Genomic DNA, 26,185 nt, shown 5'->3' on the forward strand with positions numbered 1-26,185 from the left:
ATAATGCTGCTTCTACTTTATTCCACTCTTAGAAAACTTGTCCCTCTCTTTCTTTCTTTTCTATTCTTTTTTCTTGTTTTTCGTTTATTTTTTTTTTTCTATTTTTTTCTTTCTCTTCGTGAATCGGTCAACAATGGAGACGACGACGAGGTTGGCATTGGTGACGGGAGAGAACACAACGAGCATGAATAAAAAAGGGAAAACGAGAAAACGAGAATCAGAGGAGTGGCGGGTTGTTGAACAAGGGTTGCAAGGATCCTCTTTGAGAGGTAATATGGAAAACGTGCAGAGAGGAAAGGGGATGATAGGGGATCTGTGCGTGTGCGTTCATGTGTGTATATGTATGTATGTACGATATGAAGGAAAAGGGAATAGTGTAAAAGGGTTTGATCGTGTTCAAGCGCGTCTATCTTTAAAAAGGAAGGAAGAAAGAAGGAAGGAAAGGGAAAAAGAAAAAAATAAGGATGGAAAAAGAAATACTTGAAGAGCTTTCTAGCTCGTACACGAGCTCGTGTTACGAGTACTTACGCATCACAGAAATTAGACGTCGAAGTGTTGATTTCAGTGACTTTTGAATGATTGACTATGACGAGTAAATAATCTTTTCTTTTTTTTTCCTTGTTTTTCTTTTTTCTTATTTTATTTTTCTTTCGAGTAAGCAGAGGAGAGATTTTTTTCTTCGAGCAGATTCGATCCTTAGAGAAGGTTGATAAATTTTGTATTTTTGTTAAATGAATCTTGTGTATGTGTGTGTGTGTGGTTTTTTTTTAAATAAAATGCGATTAATTTTTTTTTTTATTTTTTCTTAAAGTGCAAGAAGTCGTATATATATTTTATATCGTCTTAAAAGAGAAAGAGACTTGACCTTATTTCGATTATTGATCGAATATATTTAAGCTGATCCACCAGTCGCGTGTGTCTCTATACGCTTTTTGCTTGTCTAATATTTTCGAACGACCATTTCGAGCATATCGGTCTTCTTCTTGTGTGTCACTTTCTAGAAAGCGAATACATGTATCTACGATTTGGTTGTCAAAATTACACGTGCAATATTATTGAGGATATGTCAATTTGCATAGAATTAATTAAATACCTAACAGTTAATTGAAAGACATTTTCGATGTTTAATCTTTTTCTTTTTCTTGTTTTCTTTTTTTTTTCAACGTGAAAGTTTAGAAACGAATTGTCTGTAACGTACGTACTGTACGTTCGTGTCCACGTTTCCGAAGGTCGGAAGAAAGATATTTTAATCTCATACGAATGGGGAGGGAAAGAAAAAGAAGAAGATAATGATGAACACGTTTTTACAAAGAGTAAATGGAAACAAATCCGTATCTTATCTCGTCCGTCGTTTTTCATCATTCTTTTCTCATCGCATAGTTTTGTCTATGAATGTATGTATAAATAAAACGCGTACTTTACAATTAAACGAAACGTGACCGTTTTTGTTTATTTATTTACACGACTACTAAATTTCTTAGCTCTAACACGTTATAGAGCTCTCTCGAAAAGATTTTTTTTCGATTGCGTCCGATGTGAGTAAGAGAAAGATAGCACACATAATACATAACATATCTTTGCAGATATTTTGCGACGTCTACGACAAAATTTACATAATAAATAAGATGACGGTTTCTTACATATATTTGATTTTATTACTATATATGCATAGCTCGTAATTTTCAATTAATATTATTGAAAAAATGATATTTCAATAATACGACTTTATCCACATCATATTATATTATTATTATTATTATTATTATTATTATTATTATTATTATTATTATTATTATTATTATTATTTCAGAAAAGAAATGAAACAAAAAGAAAGAAGAAAAAAAAATAAAAGAAAACATTTTTTCTTTTAAAAAGTCTCTTTTTCACATTTAATGTAACAGAAACATAATGCTTTTCCAATTGAAACGAGAGGTAATACAATCTACCTATTCGTAATTTATTTCCGTTTTCGATATTTACTTGCTTGATCGATAGAGATATAAGGCCTTGACCCTTGTGCGACACACTTTTAAACCGCACCCCTTTATTTGAAAGATGCTTCGAGACGTTTACTTTAAACCGAGGTCAGATATTATTCGAAATAATTGAAAGATATGGCATGTGAATATATACTACCATGATTATTAATAACAAATCATAAAACTTACGGAACGAATATATAAAACTAATATTTGATTTATGAAAATAAATTATTATCTTTCAACCAAAATTACCAAACGATCAAAACAAATAACGTAAATTAAATACAATACGTAAATACAACGAAAAGGGTGGATGGATAAACTTTCTCGAACCATCAAACCACGTTCTTTTCTCTCGGGGAAACTAAAAAAGACACTCGTCATCGCTTTCGAAAATTTCTCCCTTTCCATGGAGAGGAGAAGAGAGGAGAGACACGGATGATGACAGGACGACGTACGTTGGACGAATTTCTCTCTCCCTCTCTCTCTCTCTCTCTTCCTATTTCTCTAAGTAACCAACAGCAACAACTTCGTTCGTCTAGATGGTAGTAATAGTAAATCGGTAGATCAAGAAACGATCACATATCGAACTTGTCTTGAGACGAGACGTGGCTCTGCTGGCCCGTGAACATATAAGTGAAACAGAACTTTCACGGCCACGGGCCCACCGACCTGGTCACTTACTGGTACCGACCAGGTACTTATATATACATACATACATATATATATATATTCACGCACTCAACACACGTACCTATTACGTACGTATATGGATACGAGTACGTACGAGACGAGGGACTCGGTTACAAAAAACCGAAGCAGCAACAAGGTGATGATGCTTGCCATGTTGTTGTTGCTGTTGCTATTGCTGTTGCTGTTGCTGTTGCTGTTGCTACTCTTCTTCTTCTTCTTTGAGAAAGAAAGAGAGAGAGGGCAAAGAATCGACATATAAAAAGGAAACAGGTTATCGAATTAAAGCGATACCACCAGCTCGATAGCAGCCTCCGAGCCGTAATTTCTATCTCGAGGCCAATCTTCGAGGTTGGGATACGTATTCGGCGAGCCAACGGTATTATACGAGAGACAGTATAATGGTGGTGGTATGGCCATGCCCCTCCCTCTTGCCCTTTTCATCGTTCCCTTACCTCATCCCTTCGTCGATTCTTTCGTAGCAACGAAAAGGACGACGACGGGGCCATCGGCCCACCTCCCCCCCCCAACTTCTCTTCGATCGGCCTTCTCTCCTCTCTCTTTTCTCTCTTTCTTCTCCTTCATCTTCTCCGTTCGTTGCTTTTCAAAAAGAAATGAGATCGAATTTTGTTCCCCCCTTTCTCCTACCTCGATGCCGTTCCCTTCTCCGTTGAACCTTTCTATTACCTGAGGGTTAATATACGGTGAGATTTGGATGGATGATAGTAAACGCGTAATACCACGTGTATATATCGAACGTGTTTTCGAAGTTTGCTCTGGAAAAGAAAAAAAAAACAAAAAGAAAAGAAAAAGAAGAAAAATAATTAGTTCGCGTTATGCGTTAACGAAATAATTATATTTCTGTTGTAAATTAAGATACGCGACGGGAAAAAATATAAAAAGTACAGGGATGAAGGAAAAAACAACAAAATAATACAGTAGAACGTTTTATCTAAAAGAAGGAGCGAGAATAAGAATAGGAAGAAGAAGAAAGACAAAAAAAATATGTAAAAGATGTAAAAGAAGAAATAACGAGTAACCGACCAAAGAAACTTCTCCGAAAAGTATTTTATCGATTCCACCGAAAGAGGGAAAGAGGGCCAGATAAACGAGAAAGAGAAAGAGAGAGAGAGAGAGAGAGAGAGAAAAGAGATCACTCGAATAAGAGACCTACAAAGACTTCCTTCTTCGTGATATATCGTAGAAAAGAACTCGTACGTATCTACGCACAGAGAGACATCTCAGAAGAAGAAGAAAAAGAGAGGCAGCAACTGCAACAGCAAATGCAGCAACAGCAGACAGACACACTTTCCAACGTCGATCCATTTAATCTTACTCGAAACGACGCGTTGAATCTCGAAAGAAAGAAGAGGGCCCCGGTGATGCACACGCGCTTTTCTCGCTAACCCATACACACAGCATGTAAACGAGAGTAACGAAAAAGAAAGAAAGAGAGAAATCATACGTGGTTGCTTGCATCCGTCTATCGGAAGGGAGAGAGAGAGAAAGAAGGAGAGGAATAAAAAATGGGAGAACAGAAGAGTGTAAAAGATAGAGAGACGACATCTACGCACACGTACGTGAGTGTGCGTGTGCGTAGCGTGTGCATATACGTGTACGAGTATCTCACTACTCTCCTAGAGCGTCGAATTTTTTCGTCGGCTCTTCTTCGAGGACCCTCTTTTCCTTTCTTTCGTTGTGTATCTTCTTTCTTTCTCTTCTTTTTTTAGAGCTCTCCCTCGATCCCCTCTCCCCATCCCTCCCCCACCTTTCTAACTTCCCAACTCTTAAATCCACGGGTTACTGCACCCCCTTTTTATTTTTAGAATACGAACGATGCAACGGGAGAGCGATGCACGAACCTACTGCTGAGTCGAAAGTGTCGTTTTCTAGGGCTTAGTCATTGAAAGAAACGCGTTGTTCGAACGACTACAACGACTATGATGATAACGAGAAGATATCCTTCTTCTTATCGATGCCGATTAAATTCGACTCAGAGATAATCGTTGCCGTTGGTGATGATTTGTGTTATTATTAGATAACGTTTACTGATAATAAATATCATGACATTTTCAATAATTACTTTAAATTCTTCCCTTTAGGATAATAAAATTTCCATATATCTAAAGATAAATAAATTTTTCGATGGTTATACACATTTCGTTAATAATCACGAAATGTTATCGGTAAAAAAAGAAGGAATGTCGGAATGTTGTTACTTTTTAAGAAAAATCGACGAAATAATTTCGTACTTTTTTCTTATGAAAATTTGATAAAACTGATATTCCGAAGGACACGAGACTGTTTCCAACTCGTTTCAAATCTCCTGACTCGTTGTAACGTTACGTTCGTGTATTCGACTTAAAGATAATATAACGTGTTATATGTTTCCTCTTCCCGTTTCTTTCTTCAAGGCCACGATGATGTTTCGTTATATCGTACGGGATAAAACACATACACGTTATTTCTTCTTTTTCTTCTTCTCCTATCCTAATAGCACTGTAATTTACCTTACGAGTATTCTCGTTGAGTTACGCACTGGTGCGAAATAGTACAAGCCATGCGAAGGTTACGTACGTAGATTATGACGATCGCAATTTAATGACGCTTTTAAATAACGATTTAAAACGATCTTTAGTAAGATAAGAAGAAGACGATATTAATATCACGAAGAAGATCGAGAAAACTATTCGAGATAATTCTGAAAAATGTAATATAGTATAGTATAAGTCGTGTAAAAACGTTATCTTGAGATTTAAATGCCAGGAGCATGCCGTCGGCGGCCCACGCCAGACATCACGTTGCTTGGTTTTGCATGATGATAACTTTGCGATCAGCTGTTCAAAGATTTTCCGTATCTCCGCCGTTTAGCGCGTCGGCTTTCCTTTAAACGATCCTTCTTCTTCCCTCTTATTTCATTATTATTCCTCGTCTTTTTTTCTTTTTACGGTTACGCTCGTAAAGATATACCAAGACGGTAACCTATCATCATTAGCTTACAGTTAAGATCATTATATTTACTCTCCCTCTCTTTTTAAACCCATACAATATGTATATATATATCTTCGTTGAAAGTTTATCGTAGAAAAAAGGTGATTATTTTTCTTAACACATTGTTTTTCTATTTTCATCGATTCTAATGCATATATATATATATATATCTATTCCATTACCTTCTACGAACGGAACAATGAGCTCGTCACTTTTCTAGGATAAAGCTTCATACGGTTCTTAACAGCACGACGAGGAGTCTCTATTGTTCACCTTCGTCGATACCAAGTAGTACCGTATACGATCGGTCCGCACTCGATGATATATACATACATAACGTATAACTTTTTCCCTCGGCTTGTTGACACGCGTGCGCACGTGTGGAATACGTTTGCGCGCATAGTCGAGTAAAGTACTGTCATATCTGCTTAGCATGGTCATAGAAAAGTAAAGATACGTGTAGGTAGAAAAGTCTATGTAACTTTTCGTCTTTAGTACTACTTCTTTTTTCTTTTAACACGTTTCACGTTTCTTTCTTACTCGTTTGCTTGCTCTACTTAACTCTTTTAATGACGACAACGACGATGATGGTGATGATGATGACGATGATGATGACTAAGATGAGTCAACGATTTATTAAAATAATTGCACTCTAGAAAAGCAACGTGTTCTCGCTTTACCTGGGATACTCCACATCTTCGTCATGTTTCTCATACCTAACACAACGTATAACATCCAAGAACGCGTTCGTGACTTCACGAGTAGTAGTCCCACTAACATAACTGGTATATCAAACTAAAAGAAAAACTTGTAGAACTCCGTGAGAAAGTTTAGCCACCGACTTACGCAACGTCAAACTCTTGCATTAACAAGTAACTAAGCGAGACTAACGTAAGAGAAGAAAGGGAAAAAAACTAAGGTATCTATCTATTCCTATTAACTTGACAAGGATGAAAACATTATAACACCAAACGCGGAAGATGATATTTTTCTTCTTTAACAAATGAAGTAATGTAATGTTTCGATTTACAAAAAGTGGTAAAGGAAAACAACGAATAACCAAAGAAGAAAGAGAAGAAATATGATAAAAAATATAAACAAGGAAGGTGATAATATACAATGTGTAGTACATATATATATATATAGTATCTCTTTTTACAAAACCGTTGGGTAGGTATAGTTGAATGATGACAAACTCGACGAGAGAATTTTTACATGATCTTGTGTACCGTTATGTTCGGTCCAGCTATCTTTCTTTACTTCGTTATTTCTTTCTTCCTTCTTTATCGAACACGTTTATTTCCTGATACACACTTAACTCCCTTTCTTTCGTGGATGTATATATATAAATAAACAAGTCTTTCCTCAAATCCTGATCCGACATTGAAAGAAAGAGAAAGAAGATACAATTCTGACGAATAGTATTTCAAGGATGAGAGAGATCGATTGATGTTTTTCCAATAATCACATACACGCACTCATTTACACACACACACACAACACACACATACACACACACACGATATACGAGGAACAGATATGATATATATACATGTAAAACAATACGTAACTCTCGCGAAAGTAAAACACTAATGCGAGAACACACACGGGAAATCCGTAGGATACGATCCATTTATTTTTCTCTGCTTTATGTTGGCTGCGGCGACATTGAAAGAGAAAGGATAAAATTATACCATTAAATGAGGACGAAATTCTAATAACAAAGTTTTCCACGCACAGCATACAATATATAAGGATCGATCGATTAAAATCTAGACCTATGTATGTTTCAATTATCGGATCAAAACTCGAAACGTTTTTGTAAAGCAAAACAAAACAAAAGAAAAAATGAAAGAAATGGTGCAAAATGAATGAATATAGATAAATAGAAACACAGTAGAAAATTTGGATACTCACTCCGTAGAGAGATTTTAATTTTACGTGATTAAGGGCCGGCACGTCGACCATCGAGCACTTGAGGAGAATCGTAGTAGTCTGGCTAGGCATTTTTCGGATCCCTTTTCACTGGTCAAGCGTAATTCAACGCTCACGAGCAACGGCACGTCACTATGTTGATGTGATACGTCCATCGGTGTGTCACACGAGCCCGAAACTTTGATATTGCTAATTTTTTTTTTTTTTTCTTTTCTTCTTCTTTTCTTTTTTTATATATTTTTATCGATCTAATATCTCTTTCCAATCTTGAACCTCAATCACCGAATCTCGATCAATAATCGCGTGAACGGTGAAACAGAGAAAGAGAAAGATAAAGAGAAAGATATATATATGTATGTATGTATAAATTCGATCTCTTTTGAACAACGAGATTGGATACACTCTCTACCTTTTGTTCTTTGGCAGTATCGATTGGCAGTGAAAGGTTGCGATCGTAAAGACTACTAAATAATTGGCAAAACAAATTTGATCCTTATTCTTTCTTTTCTTTTTTATCAGATCAAGGACGAATAAGAAGAAGAAGAAGAACAACAACAACACAACAACAACAACAAAAGCGATTCATAATCGATCCATTTCTCTCTTCTTTCTTTTTTCTTTCCTTCTACCCTTTTCTTCTATTTGTTTATTTCTTTTCTTTTTTATATGCAAACTATATAATATATCTTTTCTGTTTCTTTCTCAAAATAAAGCCGCGACACACACCGTGCGCGCGCGCGTCCGCCTGGTTGGTTGGTTGCTTGCTTGACTGACTGACTGACTGACTGACTGCTTTTCACTCACTCACTCACAACACGAAAGGCCGAGTGGAATCGTAGGCACGTCCCTCCCTACTCCAATGCTACTTCTCCCCCCACTACTTCTTCTCTTCTCAACAGGCCTCACTCTTCTCCCTTCCCCCATACGACGACCAAGTGCTCGTTCGTTCGTTCGTTCGTTCGTTCGTTCGCACGCACACGACGCACGTGCGATGTGACACACGTGTGTGCACGAGGCCGCGTGTGTGAACGAAAGGGAGAGATATATACAACGAGATGAAAGAGAGAAAGAGAGAGGGGGAGACGGAAAGGGAGGGAGAGGGAGAAAATAAGAAAGAGTGTGTGGTGGTGGCAGGTATGGTTGCACCGGTTGGTCTTACACACATTTCCATAAACGTTGAATCTATGCACGTTTGTTGGTGGATATGCCCATATGCGTGTAAATACGTATTTTATATATATATATATATACATGAGAATAATGCAAAGAGGTCTTTCTCTCTCTTTCTCTCTCTTTGTCGGGTTACTTCGGAGTGAGAATTTCGACGAAGAGCCCTAACTTTTCGAAGAAACGTTCTTACGAAAAGGGGGATGTTACATTACCAAAGCTCTTTTTCAGTGTTGTTTTTTTTTGTCGTCGAGGGAGTCAAGGGGGTTCTCGTTAAAGGTTCATGCCTCGTCAACAACGTCCTGCGAAGGAAATACACGCTTCGATTACGAGTGCTCGTTGATCCTCTTCCTCCTCCTCCTCTCTGATGTTCTCTTTTGAAATTCCCTTTTTCAAATTTCCGCTTTAACTAAAGCGGGAATTTTCAAAAGTCTGTTTGAAGCAGAAACAAAAATAATGCGGGTACGATAAGAATGATTTGTATGCGATTTGATCTAATGTACATTTTCGTATACGAGTGTTATGGGGGAAGGGGTGTTGATATTCGATGAGAAAAGATCGCAGGACTGTGTAATACGTTGTCGAATGGTGTATTGCGGTTTAGTGGATTAGAAACGACGATCGTAACGATATCGTGTCGATGTTACGTCATAGTAATAGTTACCGCGTTTACTTTTCCAAAAGAACGAACGAGAGTTGTAAGTAAATTTGTAAATTGCTCGGTAGCACGTTATACTCGTATATACTCGAAAAGTTACCCTTCTTCTTTCATCCCCTTTTATCTTTCCTTCTTGAAACGACCGAAAACGAAACGAGAACCCCCTAAGTATTTCATCGAGTTAAATAAAAAAAGAAAAAAAAAAGAGTCTGATATAACGTCGACGTGTTTCGAAAGTAAGAGAAAGATGAGTACATACACCTGTATATACTCAACGAGTAAGCAGCTCATCGAAGAGTCGAATTAATTAAAAGTAGAGTCATGCTGTTCCATGAAAATTAGACGTCGATGTATTTAATTTTGTGTGTGTGTGCTTTTTTTTTCTACGAAACTCGGTAGCAGTAAGAAAATTGTTCATAGAATTCTTATATTTGTTAGATAAAAAGAGATAGACTCAACTAATTACGTCAACCACCTCACTTTTACGATTTTTACGAGATAACGTATTTGATATCGTCGAACGGTGATCTAGGTTTAAGTAAATAAAATAAAAGTTTTAATAATAATAATAATAATTACTATTATTATTGTTATTACTATTATTATTACTATTATTATTACTATAAAAGACGACCGCCGCCGAGTAGATGCAGGAAGAGCCCATAAGTAAAAATTTCTTGGCCTACCCATGACCGCACGTTACGCCCTTTTGCTACATTTTATCGCACCAAAGATCAATGTTTCTAAGTTATGCCACGCATTTGTATATATCGAAGGTGATTCGAGATAGGCGTTACCCAACCAACCACCGCGCACTACGGAGAAAACCGCAGGTTGTTCGATCAATTCGCTAGCAGATTCTTGTTACCCGACAGGTGACTAACTTTCCTCTTTTCGAACATGTGCTTCCCAGGAGAGAAACGTTTTGTTGACAAGCACAGCACAGAAAAGTTTACAGAAATATTTCAAATAAAAAAGGCAATCAGCGCTCGTCGCGTTGTTATGCAAGAAAATCGAATTATTTTATAAATGAATTCCTACCTTAAAGCGAAATCTTTAGAATTTTGTTAATTAATCGTTGAAATGAAATAATGAAATATTTAACACGGATAGAAACATATATTCTTCTCGCTTACTGAACATGCTAATTCGACGAAAGATGATGCACGATATCCACGCCGTAGATTATTAACTCGTTGACTCATCAAAACGCTTTCTACAATTTCATTATTATCTTTTTCCTAAATCCGCGAACAAATTTCACGCATTTCGTCTTTCCTGGAATCCGAAAGAACCACATTCCAGTGACCGCGAAATTTTCGATCAACGAATTTCTATCTCTTTGTATGAAATAATCTGACGCATATACATTTCTCACAATTATAACGAATGATTTATAAGATCGAGATATTTTTTTCTCTCATTTATCTTAACCAGTAACATTCAATAAACGTTAGAAATATTTCCATTAGTAGGAATTAGAAAAAAGGATTTTATTTATTTCGAAAGATAATTTGTGCTCATAATTATGAAAGTGGTCTAACATAAGTCATATATCTCTTATTTCGAGATATTTAAAGGTTTACATTTGAACACTAAATGAATGTCTATATAATATTGAAATAACAAACACTATCTAACGGTTCATTTTTGACAATATCGTGAAAATTACATTGAATTAATTTAGTTTAGAAAAATGTGGTGCAAAATAATTGATAAACTCATTTTTTTTTTTAATTTTGACTTATTGTTAGACCACTTTCATAATTATGAGCACAATTATATATCGTCTTGTATTTTTTATTTTAAATAAAATACTACGTTATTCGAGCAAATGAATCGAATGGAGGATGATTATTAGAACAAGATGGTATACTGTGATGAAGAATGTTAAAGAAAGTTTCAATAATCTTTTTTATTAACGAGTAATGGTGGTGGTGGTGGATTTTTTCCTTCTTTCCGATCACGAGAAAAACTTTTTAAATATTTTCTTAACTTGAATACAGCTCTCCCATATTGTATCGTAATTTCTTTCAGCTGCTGTTAGACGATCACGAAGAAGCACGATCTTGCGAATTCGTAAAAGAAGAGTCTTTGTCCTTTATTCTCCGTGTTCTCGACTCCTTTTAATCCTTGAAAGAGACTGAGAAAGAACTAGTTCTTGCTACGGTAAAAGAGAGATATACAAAAAAGGGAAGAAGAAAGAGAGAAAGAGAAAGAGATACTTTGACCATAAGTGAACAATGGGGTGTCGCGAATCCCCCATTGTATTATACTTATAGTTAGATATGAAGCAATACACCAAAGGATTTTTTGCGTGTGTTGTATATAAAGAACAAGGATTTTGTGACGGCATCTGTTTACATAGAAATATTACTACTATCTTTCTCCACTCCGTCATAATAATAATAATAATAATAATAATAATAAAAAGAACAAAATAATAATCAAACGGTCGAGATATTTTAATATAATATAGATCGATAGGATCGCATGATAAATTGACCGTATAAGCAAGATTCCTAGCGAGGACATAGATTTCATAAAAGATGGATCATATCATTTTTAGTCCAGGCTTGGGAGCAGGGGGAAGGGGGTCGGAGGTGGGACTTTTCGTATTTCTTCCTTTATCCTATATCTCATTCACCGCATCGCTTTTTCCAATAATTTCTAATCATACTTTCTATTACTTCCTTGCCACCACTCCTTCGATTTTTGAGAAAAAAAAAGAGAAAGAAAGAAATAGAGAGAGAGAGAGAGATCACCGTTATTCGTAAATGCTCAACTTCGGCGTTATCTATCGGGAAGAGAAATCATCTTAATCGAAGTATCGTTTGCCATTTATCGTTTTACTTCGAGAAGATTAATCTTCTGCTACTTGGTTAAGAAAATTTCGAAAACGAACAAAGTAGAAGTCGAAGTAGAAGTAAAAATAGTAAAAGAAAAAGATTTCAATAATTATCGTAGAAATATAATACACGTATATATACATATCTTGAAAATGTGCAACATCAGGATTTGAAAATGAAAAAAAAAATAATTCCTAGGGCTCTCGTATGAAACATGCACGCATGATCACGGTAAATACGTATATTGTATATATATACAATATACATATACATATATATATATATCTATAAGTATGTACGTGTGAGACCGGTGAGTCACTATCACCGATCCGCATGACTGTCTCTCTCTCTCTCTCTTTCTCTCTCTCTCTCTCTATCTTTTTCTCTCTTGTTGCAACGCACAGGCCCCGCTTCCGTGTTGTATGACCCGTTTGTAAAAATTCCCTTGGCCGATCGCATTAACCGGTACGTTTTCTCGTAAGAGATTTATCTGCCTGGCAAAACGTCGCAAAATAATAGACGGCTTCGCCTTCGGACTCGGATTATATATCCTTTTTTCTTTTTTCTCAATCTGGCTTTTGCGAGATGGAAGATTGTAAGAGGTCAGGACCGTGCATTAGTCGAATAACTTTCCAATCGGATTTCTTTTCTATTCTTTCCCTTTCTTTCTTTCTCTTTTACTCTATCTTTATTTAGTAGGGAGAGATATATCGTTCGATTGATACACGTTTATTATGAATCTTCTATGAGAGATAGAAGAAAATTGAAAGTAAATTAAGAAAAAAGTAAAATATGCAGACTCGTCATCATCAACATCACCGCCATCATTGATAAAACTAGTTATGTTCATCTGTCGATGAGCACCACTATTATTCTAAAGAATACTTTTACATTAGACCTGTTTTATACGCAACAGAGCATTATCAAAATTTAAAAGATATGGAAAGATTAAAAAGGAGAAGAAAATGTTTTTCGACCGGTAGCAAATGTTGTTGGGTACTAAAGTGACTGGTCGCATGCTTTCCGACTGACGCAGAGAGGTGTAAAAAGGGCCAGTAATAAAGAGAATGAGAAAAAAGAAAAAGAAATGTAGAAAGAGGTGAGATGCCATCGTTAAGATACCTGGCACACTTTAGTGCTTCTGCGAATTCGCGTAAAACTATAATGACTGAAATTTCGTCATTATCGCTCGGCGCAATGACGTTGCTTGGCTCGGTAAAATTTCTGTTAGTAGGTACAACATTACAATGGTATGGCTATCCCCATACCGAGGAGGCCGTTCGATGCAGTTTCAAACGAGTTTCCAGTTTCCCTGAGGTTGCCTGCCTGCTTCCATACCTCGTAACTTTTACGAATGCGAGCTAATTGCGACGCGTTGTGGCACACATTTTTTTTCCGTTTTCCTTCTTTCCTCCCCTCCCCCCTAATGAAATCGTTTCGCACAGCAGATCGTCCTTTTTTTCTCTTCCCCCTTCACCCCATCGTCGAATCGAATTAGAGATCTAATTTTTGTATGGTTGTTTTCTTTTTTCCCCATCTCGCGAGTTCGTGTTGTATCTTTTGATGATGATGATAATAATAATAATAATAATAATAATAATAATAATAATAATAATAATAATAATAATTTAAAGTCGAATGATCGAGATAATGTTAACGGTTAACACGGTTAAAGAGAAAGAGAGATAGAGAGACAAAAGGAAACAAAGAAATTTTATTAGAAACTCGGTTTTAAATATTAATTTTGAAACATACGCTTAAAAATGTTCTCCCAGCAGCTAACTTTTATTTCGTATTCATTAAAATATATATGTAAATGAGCATTATCAAAAGTGGTGCGGAAAATTTTGTAAAAAGCGTCAAATCGTTGGAAAGAAGAAAAAGACAAAAAAATATCCAGTTAGGTAAAATATTCTGACGAGCTTTTCAGAGAAAGAGAGAGAGAGAGAGAGAGAATGGCCCTCGAGCTATCTGCGAAATGGAGCGAATAAAAAAGTCGAATTTATTCGAGAATTAAAGAGAGAGAGAGAGAGAGAGAGAGAGAGAGAGAGAGAAAAACGAATGAAAAAAGAAATATGGAAAAAAGTAAAATATTTGTACGATTTGGAATTATCCGAAAAACAAATATTAATTTGGCAGGAAAGAATGAATTTTCGAAAAGGAAATAATAAAAACACATATATATACGAACGTTAGATCTGTTTCTTTTTTGCCTTTTCTTTTCTTCAACGAATAGATCTTTCAAAACTAGGAAATTACTTTGACGTGTTTAATGACGCAAATCGATATCGATGATCGCCACAACCACGAGTAAAACCGATTGTTTTAACAAGTATAAAACTTACAAAACATTTTCGAAGAAAATGTATTTTAACTGGTTAACATTATGGGTAGATTTTAAGAGAGAGATGATAAATTACGTTATTATTGGTTAAAGAATAAAGAAAAAGAATCGTCTTTGAGAGGTAAAAAGTAATAAACTTGTAAACGCTATTAGCATTGTCTTTCTTTTTGTCTGTCTGTCTGCCTGTCTTTTTCTCTCTCGTTATTGTTTTTTTCTTCTTAAATATAAGTTACAAGAAAACGAGATTAGTAGCTTTAGTTAGTCATACGCGTAATTGTGCATCAGGTGGCGCATTGACTCGATGAAAAGGAAATGACTCACCTTGAAACACCGGTAGAGTAATGTTTCGCAGACAACCACTCTCGAATCTTTCGATTTATCTCGGCTAACATAAGATAATGTTCTAAAATCTATATCGAATATGTTTATCTTTTTGTTTTATTCTAATCGTGTATCATTTAAAAACGATCTACGAAAAAGTTTTATCCTCCAACGTGCTACATGCAACGAGCAAAGAACGACATTCCTATTCAAATTTTCAATTTTTTTTCTTTTTTATTGTTTTTTCTTTTACGCCCTCGTAGTGTCATAATCCGCAAGATATTACGCCTATTATTTTTTTCATTTTGCTTCACACGCGTAATAACAATTATGCAAGTCTTTCTATACTAATCTGCCCGTTGGATATACACGGAGTAAATAGTTGAACGTTGAATGCTTTCTAATATGTACTGTTCAAGAGAGAGAAATAGAGAGAAAGAGAAAGAGAAAGAGAAAGAGAAAGAGAGAGAGAAATAAAAATTGACTTTTAGACTATCGACCCTGACATCGTTCGTGAATTTTTCTTTTCTATTTTTCTTTCATCGATTGATAAATATCGACTGCGTCTATAGCCGTTTTTTTCTTTGTTTTCTTCTTTTTTTTTTTTACTTGGACAAAAATGTAATTTTGCGTAAACAGCAAGTATAACACATACTGGTTTTACGATACCGATAGGATAAATAGATAAGATCAAAACTCCCTGTGACGTTAATCGAAACGATTACAAGTTACATATAAACAACGTCATTTAAAAACAACGTCATAATATAAAAACGTAACGTGCCAACTGGTTGAAATTATCCGTGATATAAAATAATATTAGAAAAAGTATACGTAATTTAAGTACACACGTATAAACGGGTTAAATAGTTACATTTAGATCTAGGTAAGTATAATACAACACGGTTAACGGATAGTTTATCTATGATTCATATTTATCAAGATTATATTATAAATCCTTGTTATTACTTCTAGATTTCTATCATTAATTATTCCTGTCAATGATCGTCGTTTTCTTTTCTTTTCTTTTTTTTTATTGAACAACTTCTATATCAATCGACTTTCCAGGTTGTATCAACGATCATTTGCAATCCTCGAAATCGATTCGTTCGAAAGCTTCGTATCACCTTTCTTATCTTTCGTAGAAAATACTAATATAAGTGTCTGTTAACGTCACGCGTCTGTTTATTCACCAATGCAATACAACATATTACTATTTACGTAACGAGATACGGTTTATATCCGTAGTTTAATGACGATTGACAGAGATCTTCTTCTCTACGTTTGCTCAATAATACTACTACTCGTCTAGTAGAGTGACTCACGTATGATTAAACGTGTGTATGTATGTTTCTCTTTCTATTTGTCTGTCTCTCTCTCTCTCTCTCTTTTTCTTGTAGCGTGCGTAACGCGTATATGACAGCATGAATGAAAATACGAGTCGCCATAGTTACCAGGTAAAAGGAGTGTAGGTGCTTCGGGAAGTCCAGTTTTATGAATGAATCGACTAACACATAACGAATATAACAGTGTATTTTTCTGTTCATAGATCTATCATCATCGTATATGTCATATTTACATGGTTCATACGATCTCAATGATCTTGGCTCGCGTTAAAAATGACTATGTTAAATAGAAGAAGTTCGTACTTCTAAGAAATACATTTTAATACTTTGCGTTGAATAAGAATATTTTGTATTTTATTCAATTATTATTTATGAATAATTTTATCAATATTCATTGTGGAAATAATTTATTGTTGTAAAATATGTAATATGTCGAATTGATTTATATCGCATATAACGAATAAACCTACGTTAATATATATTTTATAATTATTAAATATAATTATATATTATTATATTTATTATAATTATATATTTTATATTTATTAAATAATTTACACGAGAAAGTGAAATCAATTGTGATAGGAGAGAAAAATCATGCGAGTTCGTAAAGAAAAAAATATACATAAATTGATAAACACAAATGACATGATAAAAAAAATAGAAAAATTTCGAAAGAAAAACAACCGAAATAGTAGTAAAATAAAACGAGAGCAATTAGATAAAATCTTTTTCTATGGAATTCAAACGAGGAATTGTTTTTCATGCAATTCATGGAAGTTCAATATTTTACTACGAAAAAAAAAACCCAATGAGAGAGAGAGAGAGAGAGAGAGAAAGAAAGAAATATAGAAACATAGAATACTGATGTAATGGGCGTTGGAAAGATATGTATGTAAATGTATAAATGAATACTCTCATCACCGAGTCACATGTATAAATACTTTTAACACCCACTCGAAATGAAACCGTAAGTTCTAAAAGTCGATAAACTCGTTGACCACAAATTTTGAATTATTTAAAACTCTCTCGATAAATCTATTTGTTTGACTTAAAAATAAAATGTTCAATGAAAAATATGAAATATCGTATGATAAATGAAAACTAACCAAGATATATCTCTATTTGCACGAATGAAAATTCATTTGTAAAATAATGACAGGGAAAATCCAACTTTAAGAACTAACATAAATAACATCATCGTTTATAAGGAATAAATCTGACAAGTAATGTTAAAACTTTCGTAATTTCGAGCGCGTCATGATTTGACCTTAATATTTTTTATTCCCGAGCAAAATAAAACATTCTTTTCTCGTTGTTATATATTTCTGACATTTCTTATTTTCCCGGTTAAATAATTTTTCTTTTTCCGTCCATGGAAATATTTTTTTCTTGGTTACGTTTGTTGAACGATAAAAGTTCGTCGAAAAATTTTTAATTGATCATCGAGGAAAAAGAAAAATTTGATCTTTACGAACATTATGATAGATTGATACGGTATGAATTATTAGCGAACGTCATTATTGTACTTATTATCGTCATCAACGATGGGACATCAATGGTGCAAGCATTGTTTTCAACGCGTTCACCACACACCGACTACCCACATATGCACTTTCATTAGTGAACAAGACCTATGCAGTTTCCATGCACAAAAGCCGTACCTTCGCCTACTCGCATTAGATTCGTGCATCTCCGCTACCTACACTCACCACCGCAGCTTCCCTTTCTATCATCATACGTTTATAACGTAACAAGATTTGCGTCCTTTACTTGGTACACTCTCTGATTCATTGAATTTACCTGGCTTTTTATTTAAATTACTTCTCTTTATTGGACAAATCCAATATGAAAGAAAATGTATTTATAAGTAAATAAGTATTCCATATTTTGTAGAAATATTTCTACCTTCGTATTATTACTATCTAATATTCAATTACAAATAATAATGGATGTACGACAAATATTATTTTATCGACAATATTATTATTATTATTATTATTATTATTTATCTACATGTTTCAAATAATATTTCTTAAGTTATATTTAATTATAACGACGAATCTTTTAATGTGATTTATTTTAAAATACGATATTAATGTGTTTATTACAAAATAAACTTCGTGGAAAAGGAAGTAGCACAGTATATATATATATATATATATATATATATATATATATGCGTAAAACGAGTATACCAACTCCGCACACGAGGGATTTTATCTGTAACGTGACATGGAACTTGTAAATTCCATTATCTTCAAGGTAACACAATTAAACGGGACATAAGTCTAATTAAACGCGAATATTACGCGACGAATTCATTGAAAATTTGATATTTTTCTTAATCAATACAATTTCATAATACGTGTTTAATGAAAAACAAAAAAGAAAGAAAACAAAATTATAAATAAATTATAGGACACAATTGTCAATTGATAAGAAACAATATTATAATGATTGTTAGAAATTCTTAGAAAACAATGTTAAACGAAGTAAATTAATTTAAAGATTCAAAAAGAAAATAATCTTATCAAATGTCAACGAACTAGTTGAAATTTCTCGGCGTTAATAGTTCATTAATCGCATTTCTTTAATTATAGTAGATAGACGGAATATACTTTCCGATTAGTCGCATCTTATTTTACTTACTGTCTCGGATGCTAATTAATTTGCATTCGCAAGACCTAATACCGCACGATTCCTTCGTACAACGACCTGCCTTCTTTAACGAACACCGTTTCGTTTTCTATTTCAAGCACGTAAGAAGAATTCCAAAGACTTTTTTTTCTTCCTTCTGCTCCCCCTCTTGTTCCCCCTATTCCCTTTTTCCGATCGATAAAATATATCTCTTCGAAGATAATTAATATTCATTCGAAGGAGTTTGCTATACTCGTTATTTATTTTATCGAATCAATTTTTTTCTTTTTTTCTGTTAACGATCTACGCGTAAAAAAGAAGAAGAAGAAGAAGAAGAAGAAGAAGTATGCACGCGTAAGATGTATGCGTGTAGATGTAAATAAAATGCATTGTAAAATCGGTATGTACTAGATAATCGTCTAAGAGGGAAAGTAAGGAACCGTGTCCTGCAATAAAATATATTTGTCTTTTTAAGGAGTTATTCATTAACGATGGTTAATGGTAGACAACGGAATACCATTAAAAGAATGAATTAGTTATCTACCAATTTGTTAATATTCCAAAGAAATTAATCGAAACATATTTACAAGTCCGGTTTAAATAGACAAAAATACTTTGTTGCTAATTTAAGAATTAATATAAATAATTTCTTCGCGTGATCAAATTTCTATTCATTTTCTTTTTAAAAACAAAAGTTTTGCAAATGAATTATGCAGTAGACTTAACTTTGGAAGATTAAATGTTATATAGTATTTGTAAATAAGCATGTAACGAAGGATAAAAGAAACAAATAATTTTAATTATTATTAAGATAATAATAAACTTTTGTATTTTTTCAAATGATTTATCTACGAAAAAAGCGTTTAAAAACGTTTAACAATGCTAAACGAGAATATGAGTCGGTGAAATTAAATCCATTGGGATGGATGGGGACCGTATGAAAGAATTCAAAGCATCGAGGAGGAGTTCAGGTAAGAGATTTACTACCTGAACGTTCGAGATTGTTCACGATGGTCACGCTATCACGATGAGAGCACGGATTCGCTCGTGAAATTGTCCGTGGAATTTTTCTGACCCACTTGTTTCTATAATTGATTCGTCTTCGATCGGACCCCCGTCATTATGGTTTTCGATACGGCGTCAATAAAAAGTGTCTTTTAAAACAATGAGAACAAAGCGTACTCATAAAATATTTGATCTCTATAAGAGTTGATTGTTATTCAAAAGGATTATACTAAACAATGATGATCATGATGATGATCATGATTGTTGGATTGACTAATGGCACTAAGCTTTCAACAGAATATTAAACTCACCCTCTCATTCTCTTCATAGAGAGACGCAAATTCTTTCGATCTCCTACTCACCTGAAAAATACAAATATACGATTCAATTAGTATTAAGTACCGTGAATGATATATGTATATTACAAAATCTGAGCATTGTACAGATTCATTTTTAAAATATGTTTCATTAAGCGTTTCTTTCCTCAAGTTTTTTTCAAGATTTTGTCAGAGTTTTTTCAAGGTTGTGTCAAATTGAAACGAGTATATAATTCACAGCAAGGGGAATGGTGAAGGGGGGGGGAGCTTGAGGGAGGAGGAGTATATATATACAATACCCATATTACTACATTGATCTTTGTTGAAATTGATTTTCTTATTTAAATTTATCTAATTCTTCCCTTCAAACTCCGCGTACAGTTATAGTAAGACGACGACGACGACGACGACTGACATGAGTGAGAGATAAATTGACTGTTGCTAGAGTGCCGCTGCACTTTGCAACGAGCTAATAAAGTTCATTGGCTCTTTGTGGTTTCCCGTCGTCCTTTGTGACTTTGTTACGCTCTGTATTAAGTCGTGCGGCAAAAGTTGCAGCTCGCGAAAGTAATAAATTGACACGGAATGTAAGAGAGAAAGAAAAAAAGAAAGAAAGAGAGAGAGAGAGAGAGAAATAATTGTGGAAATGAAAGAAAACGATGGAATACAAAACAATAAAAACTTTCTAAAACGAGGGTTAGGATTCTTTTCTTTCTGGAATGATTATATTGTTAATATCACTCATCGAAAAAAATAATAATAATAATAAGAATAGCGAAAGCTTTCCTTTATTAAAACAATATAATAAGATCATAAGTTTCTCTCTCTCTTTCTCTCTCTTTTAATTTTCCTTTCTTTCTTCTTTTTCTTCTTCTTTTTCTTCTTTATCTAACGTAAATACTCTTCCAATTAGCGCGGTAAAATCGCGATGAAAGATTTGCTATGAAAACACAAGCGCTAGGAGGCGCCGAATTCGAAAGTGGAATCATCCGTCCAGTGAAAACGATGAACGAGTATGAAACTGGATCCGTTTTTGCCGTAATCTCGGGTTAACTTTCGAGAAGAACCAACACGGTGGTTACATCATTTTTTTTATATCCTTTCGTCGGAGGAACTTCGAGAACGAGACCGTCCAAAAAAATAATGACCGCCATCGTTTTTTGTTCGATAGTTTACGTAAGAAAATAAATTCATACGGTTTCGTATTATATAATTGTATATATTCTATGAAAATAATTTAAAAGTAAAAGTATATTGTATTAATTAATATTTAAATATAAAAATGTGTTATCAATTATAGTTGGGAAAATTGGTTTATTCGATATTTGATGAAATTTATTGTCAAACGCGAAAAGGGAGAATGTCAAATTGGCCTATTAACAATGACCATGAACGCACGTTATTAAATCACCGTATGGGATTCCTATGAATTTACGGTAATTGCTGTCTGTCACAGGCAAACGTTGAAATATGATGATATGTTGAATTTTGAGAAAATCTGGAATATTTCAACGATATATTTTTATGTTCTATACGGTTCGACGTTTAGTTCGAGCGTTGAATGGAATTTTTTTTTCTTTTAAAAAAACGAAAAAGAAAGAATTTGTAATGATAATAAGAATACAAAAGTTAACGCATGTAATACGTATATATATATACGTAAACGTCATCGATATGACGTGTTAACTATATTTGCAAAGTCAATGATAATGTTAATTATAATGAAGTTCCGATTTTTTGTCGCATGATTAATAAATGTATTGAACGTCATTAATTAACGATCGCCTAGTTATTCAAGTTTTTCCTAATGAAGTGACTTTCTAAATTTTTTCTTTATTCGTATTTTTTCTCCTATCTTTTTAATATTTCAATTAACTCCTTTACTTTTCCTTCCAACGGAGAATAGAAAAATCGAAAGCACCCACTGTGTTTTTCTACTACTTTTTTTTTATTTGTTTGTTCGTAAAAAAAAGAGAAAAAAAGCCTTGAACGAATCCTTCCGTTTATCTTTCTTAAAATAAATTTTAACTTACTCCACCTACTAATTCACCTTTTACGAAATATGAAAAAAAAGAAACAGAATAAAAAAAAAGCAAATTACTCGAGTGAAAAAAAATCATCGCGTTAAATTTTGAACGTCATTTCCGTTGTGCATAATAAATCGAAACATCAGAAGCAATTCGTTGTGGTAGTGTTTAGCAATCGTGGCGAATTTTACAATTTCAATAAGATTTGAAAATAAATCGGCGTTTTTTTTTTTTTTAATTAAACACGCGCTCGTTGCTTCTTTCATCGTTAATTCGTTCGTTCGTTCGTAAAAATCACAAGTCATTATAAGACGAATGAATTCGCGTTTAGAGACAAAAAATGCATATTGATAAATGTTTGCATGCGATAGTGTCACCGGATAGATAATAACAAATCTTGACAGTTCTAACGACGGAATGCGCATAATGCGATTCTTTCATAGTCCGTATCTGAAAGGTCGTAGGATTTTGCGGATGCATCCTTATCATAAAGTGCGATAAACATTTTCTCTTACGCACTCGTATTCGCGATAAAACTGAAACTGTCTATCTGTATAATTAAACTACTCTACTTTGACGTATATTAATAAATAACAATTTTTACAATACTTATATACACAGACTTAAATAAATCAATAAATATATTATACATTTAACCATATGTATATTATATTTTATTATATATATAGAAATAAATTTATATATTATACGTATTGCTTATGTTATACAATCGTTTTATTTATACGAAAATAATTTTTACGAATCAAAATATATTATAACGCACGATTCGTAAATTTCAATTATGAATGATCAGGATAAAAGAATCGCAAAAGAAAAACGGTGTTACTATGATGACTTGTTTACTTTCTCTTTCATTTTAGCATCTTACTCAGATTATATTCCAGTACAGATGGGAATATCATCGTATCTTACGAAAACACACTATCCTTATTCGAATTCATTGCACTTTCGAATCAATATTCTGAGAAAATATATTTTCATACAATAATAAAATGATTATACTCCTAACAAAATGTCCATTGTTTTTAAGATATTAATATATAATATTTGTATTTTGAAAAGTATCTTACCGTAGCGAAGTTGACAGTCAGAAGTTCATAATATTTCACTAAGAACTTCATCTGGCTACTTTTGTAGGAAGATGACGTTTATTTTTTTTTTTATTTTTTGTAAAAACAACAAAACACGCGTTAAGAATTTATTTCCCGTAACGAGACAAGAGGATCGTCAAAGTTCTCAAAACACTTTACAGCGTTAAATCAACAAATTTTCTTTCTATTCGCAGGATGGATTCATTATAACAAGTTATATTATATTAAAATAACAATATATAATTTTTATATTAAAATCAAATCGATTAATTAGATTTTTATTTTTTAACTTTTCTCTCTCTCTCTCTTTATCTTCCTAATCTCTTTCTTTTTATTCTTAAAAATAATTAAGAAAAGAGAAAAGAAAACAAAATAACTGAACATAATTTACGATTTGTTCAAAACAACATTTCCATTGGATTGTACACTTGCACTAACCACATTCCTCCTTCTCCTTCTTTTCCTTCTACTAGAGAGAGAATCGATTCATTTCTCTTATCTATTTCTTTATTCGAGCTATGATTTATTTGTATCATCGATACCGTTAAGCTACACGATTCATGGTTATTCCGCTAATTATCGGCGTAATAAAAAGTACAAGAAGTTGTGGAAAAAAGAGATGGATAGATAGACAGAGAGAGAGAGAGAGAGAGATAGATTTAAAAAAAGAAAAACAAAGATTAATTCAGAACGTAAGAAGAGATAGAAAAAATAGAACAGAATGAGAGAATGAAAAAAAAGAAAAGAAAAAAGAAAAATAGGAGAATCAGAAGAGTAACTTGTCACCCAACAAGCGTCCCCTTTCACGGCCGACGCACGATTAGACTTAATCTTCTCTTTTTTTTTTGTTCTCTTTCTTTTCCCTCACTTCAACTTCCTCAACAAACTCCTCCCCACTATCACCTACATTATTTACGCGTTAATTAACGGTCAACCGTGGTGAATGATAGTGGTGGTGGTGGTTGTTCGTGGATACTCTCATGTTTTATGGATTATCGATTTTATCAACTTTTCGCGTCAAAACCCCCATCCTATAGATTTCTCTTTTCGAATTTGTAATACACGATGTTAAATAAAAATACTCCCTTTAGCGTAAAATGTTTTGTCGTTATTAAAACGATAAAAGAGGTTGGAATTGAAAAGAAAAAAAAAAGAAAAGTAAAACAAAGAAAAGGGAAACTGGAAAGAGCGATAATAGTCAATCATTTGTTTCCAGATGTGTTAGAGGGTTATCAATATATAAGATAACAATTATCACACACCAACCGCCTAATAACAATTATTTATTAATCGTATTAAATAAAACACCGTGGGTAGGGAACGCACATGTTCCTATTAATTTCTTCTCTTTCTTTCTTATTTTCCTATTAAAATTATTTTGAAAAAAATATTAGATCGACTGATTTATTGTTAACGTTCCTCTTTATATAAGAGATATGTATATGCATAAAAGCTTGTTTTTTTGCAATGGGAACAGCTGATCGACGCACTAAAGGCTTACGTAATCATTCCTTTGTTTCCCGACACATGAACCTTTCTTTAATCTGTTTCTCTCTCTCTCTCTCTCGTAACTCGTTCGATGTCGTCGCACGATACAATCTAGAAACTTTGACGTCCTTCTGCTACTACTTCTGCTGATTCTAATTCTTCTTTCTCTTCCTATTCTGCTTCTTCATCTTCTCGCGTATCGTTTTAGAGCAAAGCGAAAAACGGCATCACGCATACAAACATTCACGGATTCTAACGAGAAGGGGAGCACACGCACGATTATGCAATCCGTTTAGGTTTGTGTGAACAACTATACTAACTACTACTACTACTACTACTACTACTACTACTACTATGGTAGACGACCGACGACGAGAACACAACGATGCACGTTTTATTCTTCCGTACACACTTTCGGCTCGTTTATTTGCGGACTATCGCGATCAAGTTCTAGATGAGCTTTTTACAAATTTACAAGAAAACCTGGGTTGGTAGAATATTATTACGATCTATATTAAAGATTTATTATTTATTTTTAACTATCTCAGAAGAAAAGAAAAGAAAAGAAAAATAAATTCATTTAATTATCGGACGTTTGTTGATCGAAGAGAGAATGATTTACTAAATTAAAAGTAACGATAATATATTGATTTGTTTTTTTTTTCAATTCTCGAGAAGAAAATCTGAGATGTTGAAATGTACAGGAATATGGTGAACGACAAATGGAAGACGTTTGGTATTTAAAAACCGATTGACATTCCTGTAGTAGTAGTATTAGTAGTAGTCGTAGTCGTTTTAGTTGTTGACGGAACCATTTAACGTATCTTTAATTTGGGAGTAAGGGAGTAAGAAGAGATACTAGGCTCGTAAGTTGCATAACGAGATGGGTAAGTGCACAAGCCAACCGACATTAATGTAGGCCTCAGCAACGTGCCAGAAACGAAAATACCTCGGGTTACCACAGACGAGCACTGCCGAAAATCGCACGGGTCTCGAGAAATGCAAAGAGAAATTCGTTCGTTCGTTCGTTCGTTCGTTCTAGCTTGAGAGATATACGATAAAACTGTTGTCCTCTCTCCTATTCCCTCTCACTCTCTTTCAACCTTTTCATTTTCTTCTTCTCACAATCCTCCTATAACTCATCCCCCTTCCAACACAACTATCATTTCTCTTTTTTCCTACTAGTTCTTTCAAATACGAGCAAAGGCCATTGTTACGAGGCAATAACGCTTAAACTGGCATAATCGACCAAACAATAATAAAAAATCCTAGAGAGAAACGTCGTCGTAATCGTCTGAACTGTCTTCGTCTCC

The 26,185-nt window shown here is 33.8% G+C and overlaps 1 protein-coding gene across 3 annotated transcripts in view; it reads right to left on the reverse strand.

The window, feature by feature from the left end:
- LOC122520209 (dual specificity tyrosine-phosphorylation-regulated kinase mbk-2-like) overlaps positions 1-26,185 on the reverse strand; it is a 95,595-nt gene that overhangs the window by 29,244 nt on the left and 40,166 nt on the right. For 2 of the 3 annotated variants that reach the window (XM_043640253.1, XM_043640255.1), the window contains exon 2: positions 20,240-20,290. The exons of the other annotated variant lie outside the window; for it this stretch is intronic. In XM_043640253.1, the coding sequence (XP_043496188.1) occupies positions 20,240-20,290 (51 nt within the window). The remainder of the gene's footprint in view (positions 1-20,239; positions 20,291-26,185) is intronic. 3 annotated transcript variants of the gene reach the window in all.

The sequence above is a fragment of the Polistes fuscatus genome, unplaced genomic scaffold (assembly GCF_010416935.1).
Source record: "Polistes fuscatus isolate 324 unplaced genomic scaffold, CU_Pfus_HIC Scaffold3, whole genome shotgun sequence".
Classification (NCBI taxonomy): Eukaryota; Metazoa; Arthropoda; class Insecta; order Hymenoptera; family Vespidae; genus Polistes; species Polistes fuscatus.